This window comes from Sapajus apella, unplaced genomic scaffold (genome assembly GCF_009761245.1).
Source record: "Sapajus apella isolate SASKATOON/1434 unplaced genomic scaffold, GSC_monkey_1.0 scaffold12, whole genome shotgun sequence".
NCBI classification, from domain to species: Eukaryota; Metazoa; Chordata; class Mammalia; order Primates; family Cebidae; genus Sapajus; species Sapajus apella.
The window spans coordinates 6,564,777-6,583,799 of NW_022436952.1; the positions used below are offsets into that span (position 1 = coordinate 6,564,777).

The window sequence follows — 19,023 nt, forward strand, 5'->3', positions numbered from 1 at the left end:
AAAAAAAAAAAAAAAAAAGGAAGAAGAATAATGAACCTACATGTTCTACAGGCTACGGGTAGATATAAGAAACGTTTTTCAAAAGTCCAAGGAGTAAAAAGAAAATAATACATAGTAAAGAATGGATTATGGGTAAGATTAGTAGGCCTCAACATGTGAGCCAGCTTTTAACATATGAAGGGTAAGTTTTCTTTGTGATAACATAAACCTCGAATACCACTAACACTGTAATGGCAAAAGGGGACAAGATTCAACCTCCTCATGCCACACGCACTCCAAACAGGGATTCTCACTCATGTATTCGACAACATGTATGTAACACCATTATCAACAGCCAAAACCTCTCACTGTCAAGAATTTTCCCTGGGAAAAAAGTTTCACATAAACAAGTATCTCTTCATTTAAAAAAAAAAAACTTTTTAATTGAGGTATCACTAACACAAGTAAAGTGCATAAATATTAAGGGTAAGTGGTATCACTTTTTAAGTTTAGGAAAATACCTTTTGAGAGATTAATCATGATCAAGAACTTTTCCAGGATGGCAAATGTGTGTTAAATTTCCATCAGCTGACAAGGACCGATAGGGTTCACAAGATTGGTTCTTCCACTATTTGCCTCGCAAGAGTCAGCAGAAACTGGAAGCTTTATTTTACATGTCATATCAAACCCCTTACCTATAACTTAGCAGTCCCTTTCCTGTGTTAGTGATACTTAGCTATCTTCATAAACAAATTTCTGAAAGAAGCATCTGTTGATGAGAAGTCAAATGAAAAATAAATGCTTTCTAATATAATTTACCTATTACATTATATTACTTAGCCTCCAAATATCAAGCAAATTCTTTGGGTTTCAAGTCTGAAGGCTTTACCTACTTACTCACAAAAAAGTTTTAAGCAGAAAAAACAAAAAAGCTTATATTCAAAGGAACTACAGTTTCCTCTCAATATTTTGTGTTCAGGACATGAAAATTTGTTAGAGGCACAGGTCCTGATGAACACTAACTCTTATGTCAAAATTCTAAATTCAGAAGCTGTACTCCTCACCTGATTTTCTGTGTTGGTCCAAGAATAATACCTTCTAAGAGAAATCATTTATAAGTTGTTTTTTTCCTCAATCAAAGTCCCCAGGGCTAATCAAATAAACTTAAAGCAGTCATTAATTTTCAGTTACTTGATTTTCCTTGATGTTAAGGAAGATGAAAATTCGAAGTTCTATGAACTTCTAAAAAGACTAAGATGGGGTAAGAAAAGATATTCATTATCAGTCACCATGAGTATAATACTAATTTTAAATTATTATTTTATTTATTTATTTATTGAGTTTGAGACAGGTTCTAACTCTGTCACCCAGGCTAGAGTACAGTGATGCAATTGTGGCTCCCTGCAGCCTTGACCTCTCAGGCTCAAGTGATCCTCCCACCCCAACCTCCAGAGTAGGTGGGACCACAGGTACACACCACCATGCTTGGCTAATTTTTGTATCTTCTGCAGAGATGAGGTCTCCCTATATTGCTCAGGACAGTTTCGAACTCCTGGGCTCAAACAATCGGCTTCCCTCAGCCTCCCAAAGTGCTGAGATTACAGGTGTGATCCACCATGCCAGGCCATATTATTTATTTTTAAATTTACTTTTTTATTTGAGGCCAGGAGTATGAGACCAGCGTGACCAACACGGCAAAACCCCAACTCTACTAAAAATACAGAAATTAGCCGGGCATGGTGGCATGCGCCTGTAATCTCAACTACTCGGGTAGTTGAGGCACAAGAATTGCTTGAACCTGGAAGGTGGGGGTTGCAGTGAGCTAAGATTGTGCCACTGCACTCTAACCTGGGTGACACAGCAAGACTCTGTCTTAAAAAAAAAAGTTCACTTTTAAGTGATAAAGTAAACCCAACCCCCCCCACACATACACACACACACACACACACACACACATATATATACATATATATACACACACACACACACACACGTGTGTATGTATGTGTGTGTTGGTATATATATATATATCAACGTTCTCAAACATTAAAGAATTAAAGAATTAAACAACAGAGAATGCTACTGTTTTATACCATCAACAGGGCCTTGACCATTAATTCACATATCAAAATAAATAGGCCAGGAGCAGTGGCTTATGTCTGTAGGCCCAGCACTTTGGGAGACTGAGGTGGGCAAATCTCTTGAGCCCAAAAGTTTGATATCAGCCTGGTAACATAGTAAGACCCTGTCTCTACAAAAAATACAAAAATTAGCTGGGCATGGTGGCTTGTGCCTGTAGTCCCAGCTACCGTGGAGGCCAAAGTCAGAGGATCACTTGATCCCAGGAGATGGAAACAGCAGTGAGTTGAGATCAATCCATTGCACTCCAGCCTAGGTGACACAGTGAGATTCTGTCTCAAAAAATAAAATAAATGCTTACATAAGTAACTAGATAAAAACTTGAATGGATAAGAAACTGCTAATCATGATTCTACTGAAAAATAGTTTACTACCACGTTTTTGTTTGTTTGTTTGTTTTGGAAAGCTTCTTTATTAAATAAAAAAAAGTATGCCCAGAGAAAAACCTTCAAGTGTTACAAGAAGGCATATAATGAAAGTTCATCTATCCTCTCTTCTCTTGATCTTTCTCTCCAGAGGCAACCATTGTGAGATTTCTTGGGTGTTCTATGAATTTTTCGATCTACTATAACAAGGGTCTCTGTGTGTGTAGTGTATGTATTTTTTTCCTCTTTTTAAACAAATGGTAACATTTGTTCTGTTCTGTATCCTGCTTTTCTTCCTAGCCATTTACCTTGGCAATTGCTCCATATCAGCAATATAGATTTATCTCATTTTTTACTTTAACCAATTTTTAAAATTAAAAATAATATACGTACGTGGTGAAAATTCAAATAGTACCAAAGATGATCTCTGTTTCATTCATACCAATATCCCCCTCAACAGTGGTTACCACTTTTAAAAGATTCATATGTATCCTTCCAAAAATATTCTATATACAAATAAAAACACGTGTGCTTGTGCCACACACACACACACAGAAACAAACTATACACTGGTTTGCTCAAATTACCCTTTTCATCTAACAATACTCCTTGGAGAAACTTCCATATTACATACATATGTATAATTTTCTTTTAACTCTATATAGCACTCCATTAAATGGATGCAACATAATTTATTTAACTTGTCTCCTATTGCTAGACATTCAGGCTGTCTGTAGTCTTTGCTATTCCAAACAATGCTATAATGAACATCGTCGTATATAACACATTGTGTAGGGAATACAGAAGGCAGCATTACCTGATTCCAGTGACTTCTTTTACCCAGATAAAATTTAGTTCTTTTCTTTTTTATACCTTAATATCACCTCCAGAATAGGAAGGACTTTTAGAAAGCACATAAAAATCTTAGAAAATGTTAACTTTTAAAAGGAAAAAAGTGAGTCTTTTTGTTAAAAAAACAAACAAACCATCTTTGACAGCCATTGCAAAACAACTACTGCATTAATTTTAAAATGCATTATTCTGCTCTTTCAAAAAATGCATTATTTCACTAAAAAAAACCCCTACCAGTAGATGTATAGGAAGTAGAATATTTGAAAAGGTATCAAATTAGTAATTAACTTCAAAAACAGTTTGTGTGTATATCCACTTTCTACAGATTAATTTGTAGAAAATGTAGCAAATAAGAAAAAGGGGGAAATGCCCGAAGGAAGTCAAGCCACAAAAGCAGCTGTCAAGACTGTTGATGTTAAAATGTTGAGCCAAAGCCAAAGGCAGGAATATTCAGCCTGGGTTCATTTCTCCCCTATTAAATCCCCCAAAGACATGGAAAACATGCTGGAAGATTTCTTTTTTAAAAGTAGTATAAGTTGAGATAGTCTAGGTTCAAAACCAATGCTTATGTTTATAAAATATCAGCATTCCAGGAATAGTGGTGGAAAGATACTTAACAATAAATTACAAATATTGTAAATTTAGACTTTTTCTTACATTTGCAAACAGGTCATAAATTTGGGCTATGTTTCTTTGTATAAATCCTACTTATGACTGTGCTAAAACCTTTTGGCATGAATACAAAGAGTGTTTTCATAAATAAAACTTAGCAAAATCACTGTACACTCCATTAATTCAAAAACACTTCTCTTCAACTTCAAAGGAAATTTCCTTCCTCTTTTTTTTTTTTTAAAGTGTAAAGATGGTGTTTCTTTGCTACTTTAATGTTTGGTTTCTTGTATTTGTCATAACTACATGTTCCAAGTATGTGACCATGAGGGACAAGAAGTTAAGCAATATTTTTGCTTCCATTCAACATGTCTCAGACACTGTATAGGAAAAAGCTTGTAAATCTAACCTCTGAAGTAGCTGCCACCAAAAAAATACTCTCTATAAATACAAATCTTACAAATATATACATAGCGAGTTTCATCGCCCTACACCAGGGTTCAGCTGTAATTAATGAATGAATTTTATGAAAAGATATATGAAATTTTTATTATCAAAGTTTGATACATGTATGTACTTGCCTCGCCCACCTTTGAGACATAATAATACTACTTGTTACCACTTTAGTTAGTGCCTATCATGTGGCAAGCACTCCTCATGAGTTATAGTCTCATCAAAACTCATTACAATTCATAATAGCTGTGAAGTAGATATTATTAGTGAGATTTTATACATGAGGAAACTGAAGCTTCAAGAAGTGATGTAATTTGCTGTAGCTAACAAAGTTTCTAAGTAGAGAAGCAGGGATTCTAATTCAGGTCTGATTTCAAAGCTCAGGCTTTTTCCATTATAAAACATTAACTTGAACAACCATTTTAAAAATCAGTTCACTATTCTACGTACTTTATGCCCAGATGCATAAAGCAATGTATGCGTTAATACACTAGGTCTCATGACAGAGATTAAAGAATAATGTTACATTTTTAATTAATCTCTACATAGGTTTCTTTTGCTTTTACCTTTGCATCATGGAGAATTTTAAACATGTATAAAAGTAGAAAAAACAGTGTAATAAACTCCCATACATAAATCATCCAGCTTCAACAAGTGTCAATTTACAGTCAACCTTATCTTATCTATACTCACCCTGCTTCTTTCTTGCCTCCCATATTACTTGTCAGACATTATATCTTTAAATATCACAGCATGCCTCTCTCTAAAATAAAGAACTCTTTAAAAAAATTAACCATAATACCACTGCCACACTGAAAAAAAAAGGTAGTTTTCTAATAACATAAAATGACCAATGTTCAAATTTCTAATTCTCTCATAGTTGTCATTTTTTATATAGTTTGCTTGACTCAAAATGCACATAAAATCCATACATTCATTGGTAAACCTCGTAAATCTCTTAATTTACCATTAACACGGCTTTACAATTTCCTTACTCACTTAACACTATTTGTTTTTGCCAGGCTATATTTTTATTTGTTTGCTTGTTTGTGTGTTTTGAGACAGGGTCTCGTTCTGTCTCCTAGGCTGAAGTGCAGTGGTGCAATCTCGGCTCACTGCAGTCTCAGTCTGCTGGGCTTAGGTGAACCTCCCACCTCAGCATTCCGAGCAGCTAGGACCACAGGCCTACCACCATGCCCAGCTAATTTTGTTTTTTTGTAGACTCAGAGTCTCACCATGTTGCCCAAATTGATCTCAAACTTCTGGGCTCAAGTGATCTACCTGCCCTCAGCCTCCACAGGCATAAGCCACCGTGCCTGGCCTGCCAGGCTATATTATTTGGCATCAATTTACTATGACCTGAATGTAGGCTTGCCAAATCTCATCTCAAATGAGATTTTTAAGCTTCACAAAGTAGAATTTGTTCATATGGAAATATATTGAATAATTTTCTCAGAAACCCTTTACACCTTCCATAGAGATACTCAAAGAATCTTTAAGCCGGCAAGAGATTCCACTGGCCCATGTTTACCACTATAACAAATGTAATGTGAGTGACCACTGAACAAAAAAGAAAATTTATTAAATATAATATTCCCATTGTCTTACCTAGATTTTTATTTAAATATTATGTCATTTGTTTTAGACTTTGGGCCTATTGTGGGAAATTCAATCTAATTCAATGAATTTTTTTATAGCAATAAATTTTGAAATATAAACATTATACCTTGTAATCAAATCTTTGATTTAAAAAACCGTCATTAACTCATTTTATAAAAGGGGAAACTGAAGTAAATGAAGGAAATCAGTTTGCTCAACAACTTTAAGTAATATTGTCGTCAAATCTAAGGACAACATTGATATCATTGTTTAGACAGCCAATTGATATCACCTTTTAGATATTGATTACTGAAATGATAAAAATTCCATGGCAAAAAATTCTAATGGCTTTTCTGTGTAACTTTAAGTAAAAAATTAAGTAGAAAAAAAAATTAAGCAGGACATGAATTATCAAAGCAATATTATGTCTTATTGTCAAGTAAAAATAAAAAGCCTTTTTCATGTTCTCCAATTATGTTTAAGCTCATTAAAAGTGCCCTTCCATTTATATCTCCTCCACATTAAAGTAATATATTCTTTGGATCATGTTTTATTTTCCCTATTTCCTTTTTGAAATAAACATCATTCAGGAAGTTGACAGTGGACCAATAAGAAAACCTAGGTGGAAATGTGAGAGAAAGAATTACCACTAATGTACCATTATTATAAATAGAAACTACTGGCTTTTTTTCACTATGTCCAGATTACTACTAATCCTCAACAACACTTGCAATGAAACAGTGAAAAACAGTCATGAAGAGTATGGGCTCTCGACCTCTGGAGATAATGGGTTTCTTATTGGGGTGATGAAACATCCTGATATTAGAGAGTAGTGATGGTTGCACAACTTGTACTATACTATACTATACTATACTATACTATACTATACTATACTATGCTAAATACCATTAACTGTATCCTTTAAAGGGGTAAATTTTATGGTATGTGAATTATATCTCAATAAGGCTGCTAATTTTTTTTTTTTTTTTTAGACAGTTTCACTCTTGTTGCCCAGACTGGAGTGCAAAGGCACAATCTCAGCTCACTGCAACCTCTGCCTCCCAGGTTCAACTGATTCTCCTGCCTCAGCCTCCCAAGTAGCTGGGACTACAGGCATGTACCACTATGCCCGGCTAATTTTTTGTATGTAGTAAAGACGGGTTTCACCATGTTGGTCAGGCTGGTCTCAAACTCCTGACCTCAGGAGATCCACCCACCTTGGCCTCCCAAAGTGCTAGGATTATAGGCATGAGCCACCACGCCTGGCCAAGGCTGCTATTTTTTAAATGTGTGCTACTAAAAGGATTTACAAATTGTGGGTCTTTTATAATTAAAGACTGTTTTCCTTCCAGGCACCAGACCTGGTTTAGTTCAAATATCTTGAAGAACCCAAGTGTGTATTTAGGCAGATGCAGAGTTAATAAAATTCATCCCATCATCTTCTTGTACATAGGGTCCTGTCACAGATAAAAATGCTCAGAAAGTTTGGGGCCACCATTTCAATTCTTTCTCGCTCCCATCCCAACAACACCCAGTCTTCCAGGGCTTTTAAGATTATTCTGCTAGTTGTTCTCTTTCTTACTTATTTCTAATCTTTTCACAATCTTAAATTGTCCTGTTGTGCCTTATCTAGACCAGTTACTGCTCCCACCCATCCCACCAGCTTCTGAAGTACATAATCAGCTAAGGTCTGATCAAAAGGGCAAGGTAAAAGGTACCCTCCCACTCACTGCCCCCTCAAAAAATATCTGTGAGAAGGCATGAGACTGGGGGCAAGGGCATGAATTTTTCTATTTCGCCTTTCCTTATATTTACTTCCAAATGCACAAAGATTTTGCCACATATATTTAATCAATGTCAAGAGGCAAATACAGTTTTCTGTTCTAAATAAACTATTTTCACTTGTCTCCTTGGCTGCTCTGCCTCTGTCCTCTTTCCAAGAGAGAAAGGGTGTGTAGAAGCTGCTTTGTGTTGAAAGATGACTGCAGTGCCACCATTATAAGAATCTGGTAAGCTGTGCCCTTTGTCTTTTTTAGTCCCATATAGTCTCTTGCGTTAAGCTCCAAAATTATTTTCTCTTCTCAACCTATTACTATACTGCATCCCCGACACTAATTCTTTATTTTTCCTTTAGGTAATTAATTCTACCCTCACAGTTCCATTCATTTCTGCCAGTTCACAATCACGTTCTTCCCCCTGTGGATTTTGGTTAACATCTGTTAAACCCTGAACTATAGGGCCATCCCCTGAATAGTGTATTTCACATTTTGCAAAGCAAACTGCCAAATTATTACATAAAATTATCTACTGCTCAATCTATGTTTTCAGCTATAAATGCTTTAGAACAGTGAGATATGTAGTAACGGCACATCACATTATGTAAAATAGAATAAGTCCTCTGGCTTTAATTTACAAGAGTCAAGAAGCTTTGAAAATAAGATATTTTTATTTATTAAAGACAGCTTTAAAAGAAAGCTTTATAAAAACTTGAAATACACTAAAAGTATGAGCTAGAAAAATAACAATTTTAATAAAACTATTATAATCACTCACAAAATAATTTATTTAAAACATTACTGTTTACTAAGGTTGGATACAGTGACAACATTAAGAGAATAAAAAGTACTTTAAAGTTTACAATTGGTTAAGAAAGTTTTAGAGCAAAATAGTTTATAAAGCTATTTGTAAGTTTGATCTAAAACTCTGTGATTCTCTGGGAAAATAAAGCCCCTCCATTTATAATAAATTAAAATAATTAATATTCAGGTTGATGTTTCTGACATTCTCAACCAGAGTACTAAAAAGAAGGAAGGCAAATACTTTAAAAGACATCCCCTCAAACAGTTTGAATTAAAAAAAAAAATTCAATTCTGAATCTTTTAAAAATGTGTTTTAATCCTGGATTTTTTTTTTTTTAATTTTGCACACAGCTGTCTGTAGTACTTTTTAGAATCATGCCAGATGCTGGGTTCATCAAGCAAAAGCAGGAAAACAATGGTTTGAAAGCAATTAGAAGCACTGAGGCTGCAGCGAGGCTCATATTAAAATGTGATAACACTGTTCTAGTGGGAATTTCAACACTGCTCCATTTCTGACATTTCTCTGCTGCCAGACAGGCAGGCTGTGTGGAAGGGCACTGTGATCGAGGAGGTAACATACTGGAATTTATTTCTGGAGCAAATGAAGGATTAGCTGAGTTGGAACCCTCCCAAGGTTTTTATTATGGACTCGGCTACCATTTTATTTGAATGCCACTGGATCCTGTTTGGACCTAACAAAGCTCAAGGAATAAAAGCATATTATAGCTTTGATTTTATAAAATAATATAGCAAAAATCCACGCAGAAGGTAGAAGCACAGAGCCTCTTGTTGCTAAAAAGCAGGGCAGGGGGGCACAGCAGGGTGAAGGTTAATTAAACACTCCACTAACTTTCCTTGGAAATGGCTAATGCCACTCTGTGGAGAAGTCTGTAGAGAAGAGACAGAAGTAAACAATCCCATTTACACATTTTTAGCATAAAATCATACGTGGTCAAAGAGGACTCACCTTGGGGTTGAAAATCCCAGTAGTACCTGAAATACAAGGAAAAAAGGAGGATAAGTCAAAGTTGTATTTCTCAATTTTGGTTGGCTTACCATAGCTATAGTACCTGGTCCAAAAAGCTTGCTAAAGTCTATAACCAGCCAAAGACACTACTCACTTTGAGAAAAACAAAATGTTGTCCCTAAGATTTGAAAGAGTCTCAATGGCTTAAAAGATGCATTTAATTCACTGTACTTCCTCAGATAATTTTGATGTTAGAGCTGAAAAGGTCCTAAAGGGAACCCAGCAGTGGCTTGGGGTTTCTCATCAAGAGCTCTACAGGCTTTCAGCAGGATGGTTTTTTGTTGTGACAATCTGGCCTGTGTATTATAGGACCATTAGCATCACTGGTCCTGGACACCAAACACCAGAGGCACTCCCAGTTGTTACAACAGTCAAACCCCACCACCAACACCAACACATCCTGAAATGCCTCTTAAGCCTAATTTTTTTTTTCTCTGTTACCCAGGATGGAGCACAGTGACACAATCATAGCTCACTGCAGCCTCGAACTCTTGGGCTTTGCCTCTTAAGCCTAAATTCTTAATTTTATAAGTGAAACATAACACTCTACTTAAGGTTGTCTAACATTTTCCTGTCTGAGCCAAGGATGGGGCTCTTGCAGTCCACTGTACCTTCCTATCTCCTCTATTATTTTGGGAAATGATTGGCAAAACTGACAACCTTTGAAGTCTTTTTTTTTTTTTTTCTGAGACCGGGTCTTGCTCTAACACCCAAGCTGGAATGTAGTGTCATGAACATCACTCACTGCAGCCTTGACATGCTGGGCTCAAGAGATCTTCCTGCCTCAGCCTCCCATGTAGCTGGGACCACAAGCATATACCACCACATCTAGCTAATTTTTGGTTTTCTGTAGAGATGAGGTCTCATTTTGTTGCCCAGGCTGGTCTCAAACTCTTGGGCTTAAGCAATCCTCCCACCTCACCATCCCAAAGTATTGGGATTACAGGCATGAGCCATTGCATCCAGCAACCCTTGAAGTCTTAAACTAACAAAATAGCAATGGTGGAAAGGATCATTTGTAAGTTACTTATTTGGAAACTAAATTGCATTTCTTTCCCCACAAAAACAATGTTATATATGATGGTTATCCAAGAAGGTCTACTATATTTTGGATCCCATTTCCTCCTACCTTCACAGGAACTTTATATTATTCTTTATCGGTTTTTCTCCTCTTCCTCTCAGTTTGACCCCTTTCCATCAGCATTTATGCTCATATAAAAATAAAGCAAACCCTCCCTCAGCCCTTCACATCCCTTCACCTGCTGTCCTGTTTCCCTTCACGTCACAGTGACATTTTCAAAAGCACTGTCTACACTTGGCTCATTTTATTCCCTCACTGCCCACTCACTCAACATCCTCCAGTCAGGCTCATAGACACTGCACATTAACTCTTGCTATAGACATAATAACCTCCATACCAGCAAATATAAGGGATACTTTTCTATCCTTTTCTTGACCTCTCAGGAGTATATATGTGCGTGAGAAGTTACTTATTTATTTATTTATTTATTTATTTTTACCTAGGGAGGGAGTCCACAGTTTTTACAGAATTCTTTTGTAGGGGTGCCCAAGGGAGAGAATAGTCATGGGTTCTTAGTTTCTGTTTCTGGTGGGCCAGCAAAGCCCCTTCCTCATCCCTCTTTTCCACTTATCACTAGAGAAATAAACTAAAAATCATGGCTTCAGTCTGCTGAAAGCCTAATCCAAAACAAAACAGAACAACAACAACAACAACAACAACAAAATAAGGCAGGATTAGACAAGCTTGCAGTTTAAAGAGTCCATAAACTCAAAAAAGAAGCAGAAAAGGACAATACATAGGTGATAATGATGTGTCTTCTAGTACATACATGACTAAAATTAGGCTTGGCTTCTTCAGGGAGGAGTATCAGCCTAGTGAGTATGTTTGTTATTTCTTTACTGTGTGATACGTTTTCAGAAAATGAAGATAGAAGAGGTCAGTGGAGAGGAAGGATGTTGCCATAGGCCACAGGTGAATTTAACATTATCAAAGATAAGAAAGTGGAGAAGAAACTTGACAATTTGAATTTCCTTGTTCCTTTCCTTTTCCAGAACAGTTCTGGCTGGCAATCAGGTGAAGAGAAATGTAAGATACTTGGATTAGAGCACAAGGAAATTTCAGGACAGCTTTGACATCTGCAGTAGCAAAGGGGAGAGGAAGGAGCAGAGGATGGGGTGAAAAGTGGAAAGCTTCAAAAGCTGGGAAGAAGGAGTGTCCATATCAATGTAGGGGCATATGTAAGCTGAAACTGAAATAAGTTGTGAATAATAGTATGATGGGTCAATCTCCACCTAGCAGACAGTGCAGCTTTCCACTGTACCTGGCCGCCATGAAGAGTTTTCCATAAAACTCCTTTCTGTAAAATATAGCTAATCAAGCAAATCATCAAATGGCTGAGCAATTTTCCATCTGCTCTTGCTATTTTTTCATCTTCTCTTGAGGCACTGCCCTAGTCCCCAATTTCTATCAGTACCCAACTTCTAATTTAATATAAATAGAAATTAGGGTTTCAGTATGTGCATATATGTATGTGCACATGTGTATGTACTCCCTCTATCTCTCTCTCTTCTTTCCAAAATATTAATGATGGCAACACAAGAACTGTGCTAACTAATGCTGTTCTCATTTATTGGCCCAGAAAAAACCCCAGTCATACAGTGGCAGTTAAAAAGTGCTCTAGGTAAATTGTTAAATAGGCAAAGTATGTTATTGACGTTGATCTCAGCCTCTTCTGTGCCTCCCTCTCCCATAATGCCCACTCCAACTAACACACATTTTCAGTCCTTTTCTCTACCTACTTTAAAGTACCCCGGCTTCCTGGATTCTCTTGTTAGTCATGAAGAAATATGATCTTATAAGTCACATATACTAAAAGTATTGCTTCTGCCAATAGTAGTTATATCTTAAGAACTCAACAGTATCAAATAAAGTAGTAGGTCCAACTAGTTGATGTTAAATAGCAGAACCTGCTTTATTCTTGGTAATACTATAATTAAATATTTCTGTCGAACTTTCAATTATAAGATGAATAAATTCTGAGGATCTAATCTACAGCATAGTGACTATAGTTAATAATACTGTATTACATACTTGAAATTTGGTAAGAGAGTAGATTTTAAGCATTCTTACCAAAAAAAAAAAAAAAAAAAAAAAAAAAAAAAAAGGCAACCATGTAAGCTATGTAAGGTCATGAATGTATTAATTAATATGATTATGGTAATAATTTCACAACGTGTATGTGTAGATATATAATCATATTGTGCATTTTAAATATATTCCACTGCATTTGTCAATTTAAAAAGATCTGAGGTTGAGTGTGGTAGCTCATACCTGTAATCCCAGCACTTTGGGACGCCAAGACAAAAGGTTTGCTTGAGCCCAGGAGTTCAAGACAAGCTTGAGAAACATGACAAAACCCCATCTCTACAAAAGTACAAAAATTAGCTGTACGTGGTAGCACATGCTAGTCCTAGCTACTCGGGAGGCTGAGGTGGGAGGATTACTCGAGCCCAAAAGGTTGAAGCTGTAGTTAGCTGTGATTGTACCACCGCACCCCAACTTCAGTAATAGAACGAGACCCTGTCTCCAAAAAAAAAAAGAGAGAAAATTCTGACAATAAAAATCATATGTAGAACTTGATGTGGAACAACAGCATGAAATAAAATGTTAGTTCCCGTCTTTTTCAGAAGGTATCTTGCTATCCTACCTTTTCTCCCTCTAAATATTATTTATGGATTAACCCTGCAGGAAGGTTTTTTTTTTTTTTTTTTTTTTTAAAGACACAGCTCTATTCCGTAGCTCACAAAAAACACTTCTAAAGGAAAGCCCAAAAGTGAGCAATTGCATCCCTCACTGGAGGGCACCACAGATTAGTCTCTGCTGGACTCCTTTAAGATCTTGGTCTTGTCTTGTTAAAGATACCCAATGGGTGGCCTTCATCATGTTCTCTGAAACTATAATTCCACAATAGAGAATTCTATACTCTTCAGGAGGCATTTAGTAAAATCCTGCCAACATCTTCCAATTCTTACCCTTTTTCTGAAAACAGTTCTCCTTTAACCAGAGAGTCCAACAAGACTGAAACTAGAAATTTTAAACCAAAATACAAAGACCATAATAGAAGCATACAGAAGAAAAAGCATATAAATGCACACATACAGAGTTGTGTTTATCCTGAAAGCCTCTGAGAATTTTATATCAGGCCTGTGCAGATAGATAACAAACACTTCTTTAATCTTCTCTTTGAAGCTTCAGCTTCAATAGGAAAGGGAAGCTATCACTCCTCTGCAATATCCATACTCAATGTCATCAGGACCATGCAAATGATATTTGGAACTGAAAAATGATGAGTACAGAATGAGCAGAGAGAGAATGTTGCAACCATATTGATGATGATCATTTTCACATTCAGTAAAAATAAACCCATCTTCACTTGTGCCTCCAAAAGTGAAAATGGAAGAATAAAATCTCACAATATTTTCTCTATGCTACAGAACAGTCTTAAAATTTTATTATTACATTGTATGCTAGACAGAGTTTGCTATTTGTGTGTCCAAATTGAAGATGTTTTGGCCAGGCGTGGTGGCTCGCGCCTGTAATCCCAGCACTTTGGGAGGTCAGAAGTTTGAGACCAGCCTGACCAACATGGTGAAACCCTGTCTCTACTAAAAATACAAAAAAATTAACTAGACATGGTGGTACATGCCTGTAATCTCAGCTACGTGGGAGTCTGAGGCAGGAGAATCACTTAAACTCAGTAGGTGGAGGTTGCAGTGAGCCGAGATCACGCCACTGCACTCCAGCCTGGGTGACAGAGAGAGACTTTGTCTCAAAAAGAAAAGTTTTAATTGAAGTTTAGGTCAGGTGTAGTGGTTCACACCTGTAATCCAAGCACTCTGGGAGGCCAAGGCGGGTGGATTGCTTGAGCCCAGGAGTTTGAGTCCAGCCTAGACAACATGGCAAAATCCTGTCTCTACAAAAAGTACAAAAATTAGCTGGGTGTAGTGGTGTGCATCTGTAGTCTCAGTTGCTGAGGAGGCTGAGGTAGGAGAATTGCATGAGCCTGGGAGGTCAATACTACAGTGAGCCATGACTGCACCACTGGACTTCAGCCTGGGCAACAGAGTGAGACCCTGTCTCAAAAAAAAAAAAAAAAAGGAAAAATTAAAAATGAACTTTAATTTGGGGAAAGGCACAAATAAATCAAACCCACAGTATTGAGGGAATCTTGATAAGCAGCATTCCCTATAGTAGTAACAGTAGTGCTAATAACAATGCTAAGATTCATTGAACATTTTGTTAGATGTTGCTCTATACACTTCTATTAATCCATTTCCTCCACACTCTAATCCTATTATTATACCCATTTTCCAAATGAGAAAACTGAGGAACCAAGGATTAAATAACTTACCCATCATTACAGAGTTTTTAAATGGAGTGGACCAGTTTCCATCCCCAATAACCAGTTTCAGAGCAGGTCCTCTAACAAGAAACTAAGGAGGAAAGTCCTGAAAATATAATCTAACATTCAAACAATCATCAAAATTAACTGAGTCTTTCTCTAAAGATATTTTACTATTCAAAAAAAATGCAGTGACCCAGTCAACCAATTCAATATTTATCGAACTTCTTCTATGACAAACCCTTTCCCTAGGTACCACAGATGAAATGATGACTACAATAGATAAGCTCCATCTACAAATATAGTTCAGTATCTTTCGTACTGCAAACACACAGTTCTAGGTTGCCACCCCAAATTCAGAGTCTATAAAGAACTTAAACAATCAGACAAGCAAAAAAATAATGCCATTAAAAAGCTGGCAAAAGACATGAACAGACACTTCTCAAGAAAAGATACGCAAGTGGCCAGTGAATATTTAAAAATGCTCAACATCACTAATCATCAGAGAAATGGAAATCAAAACCATCTCACACCAATCAGAATGGTTATCATTATCATTATATTTTTTTGAAACACAGTTTCGCTCTGTCACCTATGCTGGAGTGCTGTGGTATGATCATGACTTACTGCAGCCTCAGCCTCCTGGGCTCAAGCAATCCTCCCCACCTCAGCTTCCCAGTAGCTGGAACTAACAAATGCCACCACACCTGGCTAATTTTTGTGTTTTTGGTAGAGACAAGGTTTCTCAATGTTGCTCAGGCTGGTCTCAAACTCCTGAGTTCAAGCCCACCTCAGCCACCGAAAGTGCTGTGATTACAAGCATGAGTCACCATACCTAGCCAGAATGGTTATTATTAAAAAGTCAAGAAACAACAGGTGCTCGTGAGGTTGTGGAGAAAAAGGAACACTTACACATTGTTGGCAGGAATGTAAATTGGATTAGCTGCTGTGGAAAGCAGTTTGGAGATTTATCAAAGAACAGAGAACTACCATTCAACCCAGCAATCCCATTACTGGGTATATGTCCAAAAGAAAATAAATCATTCTACCAAAAAGACATATGCACTTGTAGGTTCATCGCAGCACTATTCACAATAGCAAGGACATGGAATCAGCCTACATGTCCATCAACAGTGGATTAGATTTTTTAAAATGTGGTACATATATGCGATGGACTATAATGCAGCTACAATAAAGAATGAAATCATGCCCTTTTCAGCAACACGGATACAGCTGGAGACCATTATCTTAAGTGAATTAACATAGAAATAGAAAACCAAATACTGCATGTTCTCACTTATAAGTGGGAGCTAAACATTAGGTACTTATGAACATACAGGTGTGAGCAATAGACACTAGGGACTAACAGAAGTGGGGAAAAAGAGGGGTAAGAGTTGAAAAACTTTTAGGTACTATGCTCGATATTTGGGTGATGGGATCATTTGTATCTCAAACTTCAGCATCACACTATATATCCATGTAACAAACCTGCACATGTACCCCCTGAGTCTAAAATAAAAGTTGAAATTATAAAAAAACAAACAATTCACAGAACACATTATTAGGTTTCTGCTGAAAATAGGGCTACTGAATCTAAATCAATAGATTACAAGGGAGAGAATATCACATTCTTGATCACTGAGCTAACCAATGAACATGGTTATTGATATTAAAGTACTCAGAGCTTTATCCTCTCAGTCAGCTAATTAGATAGATCCTTGATGAAACAGATCAGACAAACAACTGTAGCTATCCTCATACTATTAGAAATACAGGTGAGGTACAATGGCTCATGCCTGCAATCCCAGCACTTTGGGAGGCCAAGGTGGGTAGGTTGTCTGGACCCAGGAGTTCAAGACCAGCCATGGGCACCATGGTGAAACTCTACAAAAAAAAAAAAAAAAAAGAAAGAAAGAAAGAAAAAGAAAAATTAGCCATGCGTGCCTATAATTCCAACTACTTGGGAGGCTGAGCTGGGAGGGAGGATCCCTTGAGCCTGGGAGGTTGAGGTAGCAGTGAGCCATGATCACATCACTGCACTCCAGCCTGGGTAACACAGCAAGACCCTGCCTCAAAAAAAAAAAAAAAAAAAAAAAAACCAACAAAACAAAAGAAAGGAAAAAAATTCCACTTCCCAAAGATAATAAAATGATTAACATTTATTAGCACTTATATGTTAGGCACTGTGTTTTATATATATATATATATATACACACACATATATATTTTTTGAGACAGTGTCTCACTCTCACCCAGGTTGGAGTACAGTAGTGCAATCTCAGCTCACTGAAACCTTTGTCTCCTGGGTTCACATGAATATCGTGCCTCAGCCTCCTGAGGTGTTTTGTCATGTTGGCAAGGTTGGTCTTGAACTTCTGGCCTCAAGTGATTTACCCACCTCAGCCTCCTAAAGTGCTGGGATTACAGGTGTGAGCTACCATCTCTGGCCCTGTGTTAGGTATATGTTTTACATGTATTATTTTATTTAATCTTCATAATAACCCTAGGAGGTCAGCACTATTATTATTGTTTTTTTTTTTTTTTTAAGACAAGGTTGCGCTCTGTCACCCAGGCTCGAATGCTGTGGTGCAATCATAGCTCACTGTAAACTCAAACTCCTAGGCTCAAGCTATCTTCCTGTCTCAATCTCCCAAGTAGCTGGGACTATAGGTGTGTACCACTACACCTGGCTAATTTTCTTTAATTTTTATTTTAGTAGATACAAGTTCTCACTATGTTGTCCAGGCTGGTCTCGAACTTGTGGCCTCAAGTGATCCTCCTACTTTGGCCTCCCAAAGCAGTGGGATTATAGGCATGAGCCACTGTGCCCAGCCCAGGACTATTACTATCCCCATTTTACAGATGAGGAAACTCAAACTCAGGAAGGTCAAACAATGTGGTCAAGATCACGTAGCTAATAAGTGGCAGAGCCAAGATTTGTATTCAGGTTGTATTAGTCCATTTTCACACTATTATAAAGGTACTACCTGAGACCAGGTAATTTATAAATAAATTTAATTGACTCACAGTTCCACATGGCTGCAGAGGCCTCAGGAAACTTACAACCATGGTGGAAGGTGAAAGGGAAGCAAGCATCTTCTTCACAAGGTGGCAGGAGACAGAGAGAGTGAGAATGAGAGAAGGGGGAAGCGCCAGATACTTATCAAATAGCCAGATTTTGTGAGAACTCACTCATTATCATGAGAACAATAAGCAGCAAATCTGCTCCCACGATCCAGTCATTTCTTACCAGGTCCCTCCCTCCACACGTGGGGATTACAATTCAAGATGAGATTTGGGTGGGGACCCAGAGCCAAATCATATCACAGGTATATTTGGTTCCACAGCCCAAGCTCTTAAATTCCATATTAACTGCTTTCTTATTGGCTACAATATAGAAAATAAATCTGATACTTAAGAGAGGATACAAGTGTTTTGTTAGATAGCCTATGGGCATGAATCAACCCTAATATGAGTATTAGGGAGTGGTGAGACAGAGGTCTTTAACCTGGAGTCCATAGTTTGGGCTTCAGGGGGTTTCCTAAACTTCCTAAAATTGTGGGTGAAATGTAATATTTGTTTTCTTTTCTTTGTTTTCCATAGACTTCATTAGTGTCAATAACTCACCCCCACCCCACACCCACCAAAAATGATAAGACCCACTAAATTAGATGAATAGGGTTGTAATGGCATTATAAAACTAGCTATCCAGAAAGGACAACATCTGTGATGTTATAAATCTAGAACATCTAGATGAATTTTTTTTTGCAACTGAAGTATTAAAAGTGTAATTTTATCTGTGACTTATGGAAATTTAAAAGACATTATATACTCTCTGCCTTGATAAACCACCTGCTGAACGAAATCAAATCTCTTCTTAAGGACTAAAGGGCATCTAAATTTGAACTTCTTTTTTTGTTGTTTTTGAGACAGGGTCTTGCTCTGTTGCCCACGCTGGAGTGTAGTGGCACAATTTCAGCTCACTGCAACCTCCGCCT

The 19,023-nt window shown here is 37.1% G+C and overlaps 1 protein-coding gene across 5 annotated transcripts in view; it reads right to left on the minus strand.

Moving 5' to 3' along the window:
* SKAP1 (src kinase associated phosphoprotein 1) overlaps positions 1–19,023 on the minus strand; it is a 314,730-nt gene that overhangs the window by 235,713 nt on the left and 59,994 nt on the right. For all 5 annotated transcript variants that reach the window (XM_032279878.1, XM_032279881.1, XM_032279880.1 and 2 more), the window contains exon 3: positions 9,543–9,568. In XM_032279878.1, the coding sequence (XP_032135769.1) occupies positions 9,543–9,568 (26 nt within the window). The remainder of the gene's footprint in view (positions 1–9,542; positions 9,569–19,023) is intronic.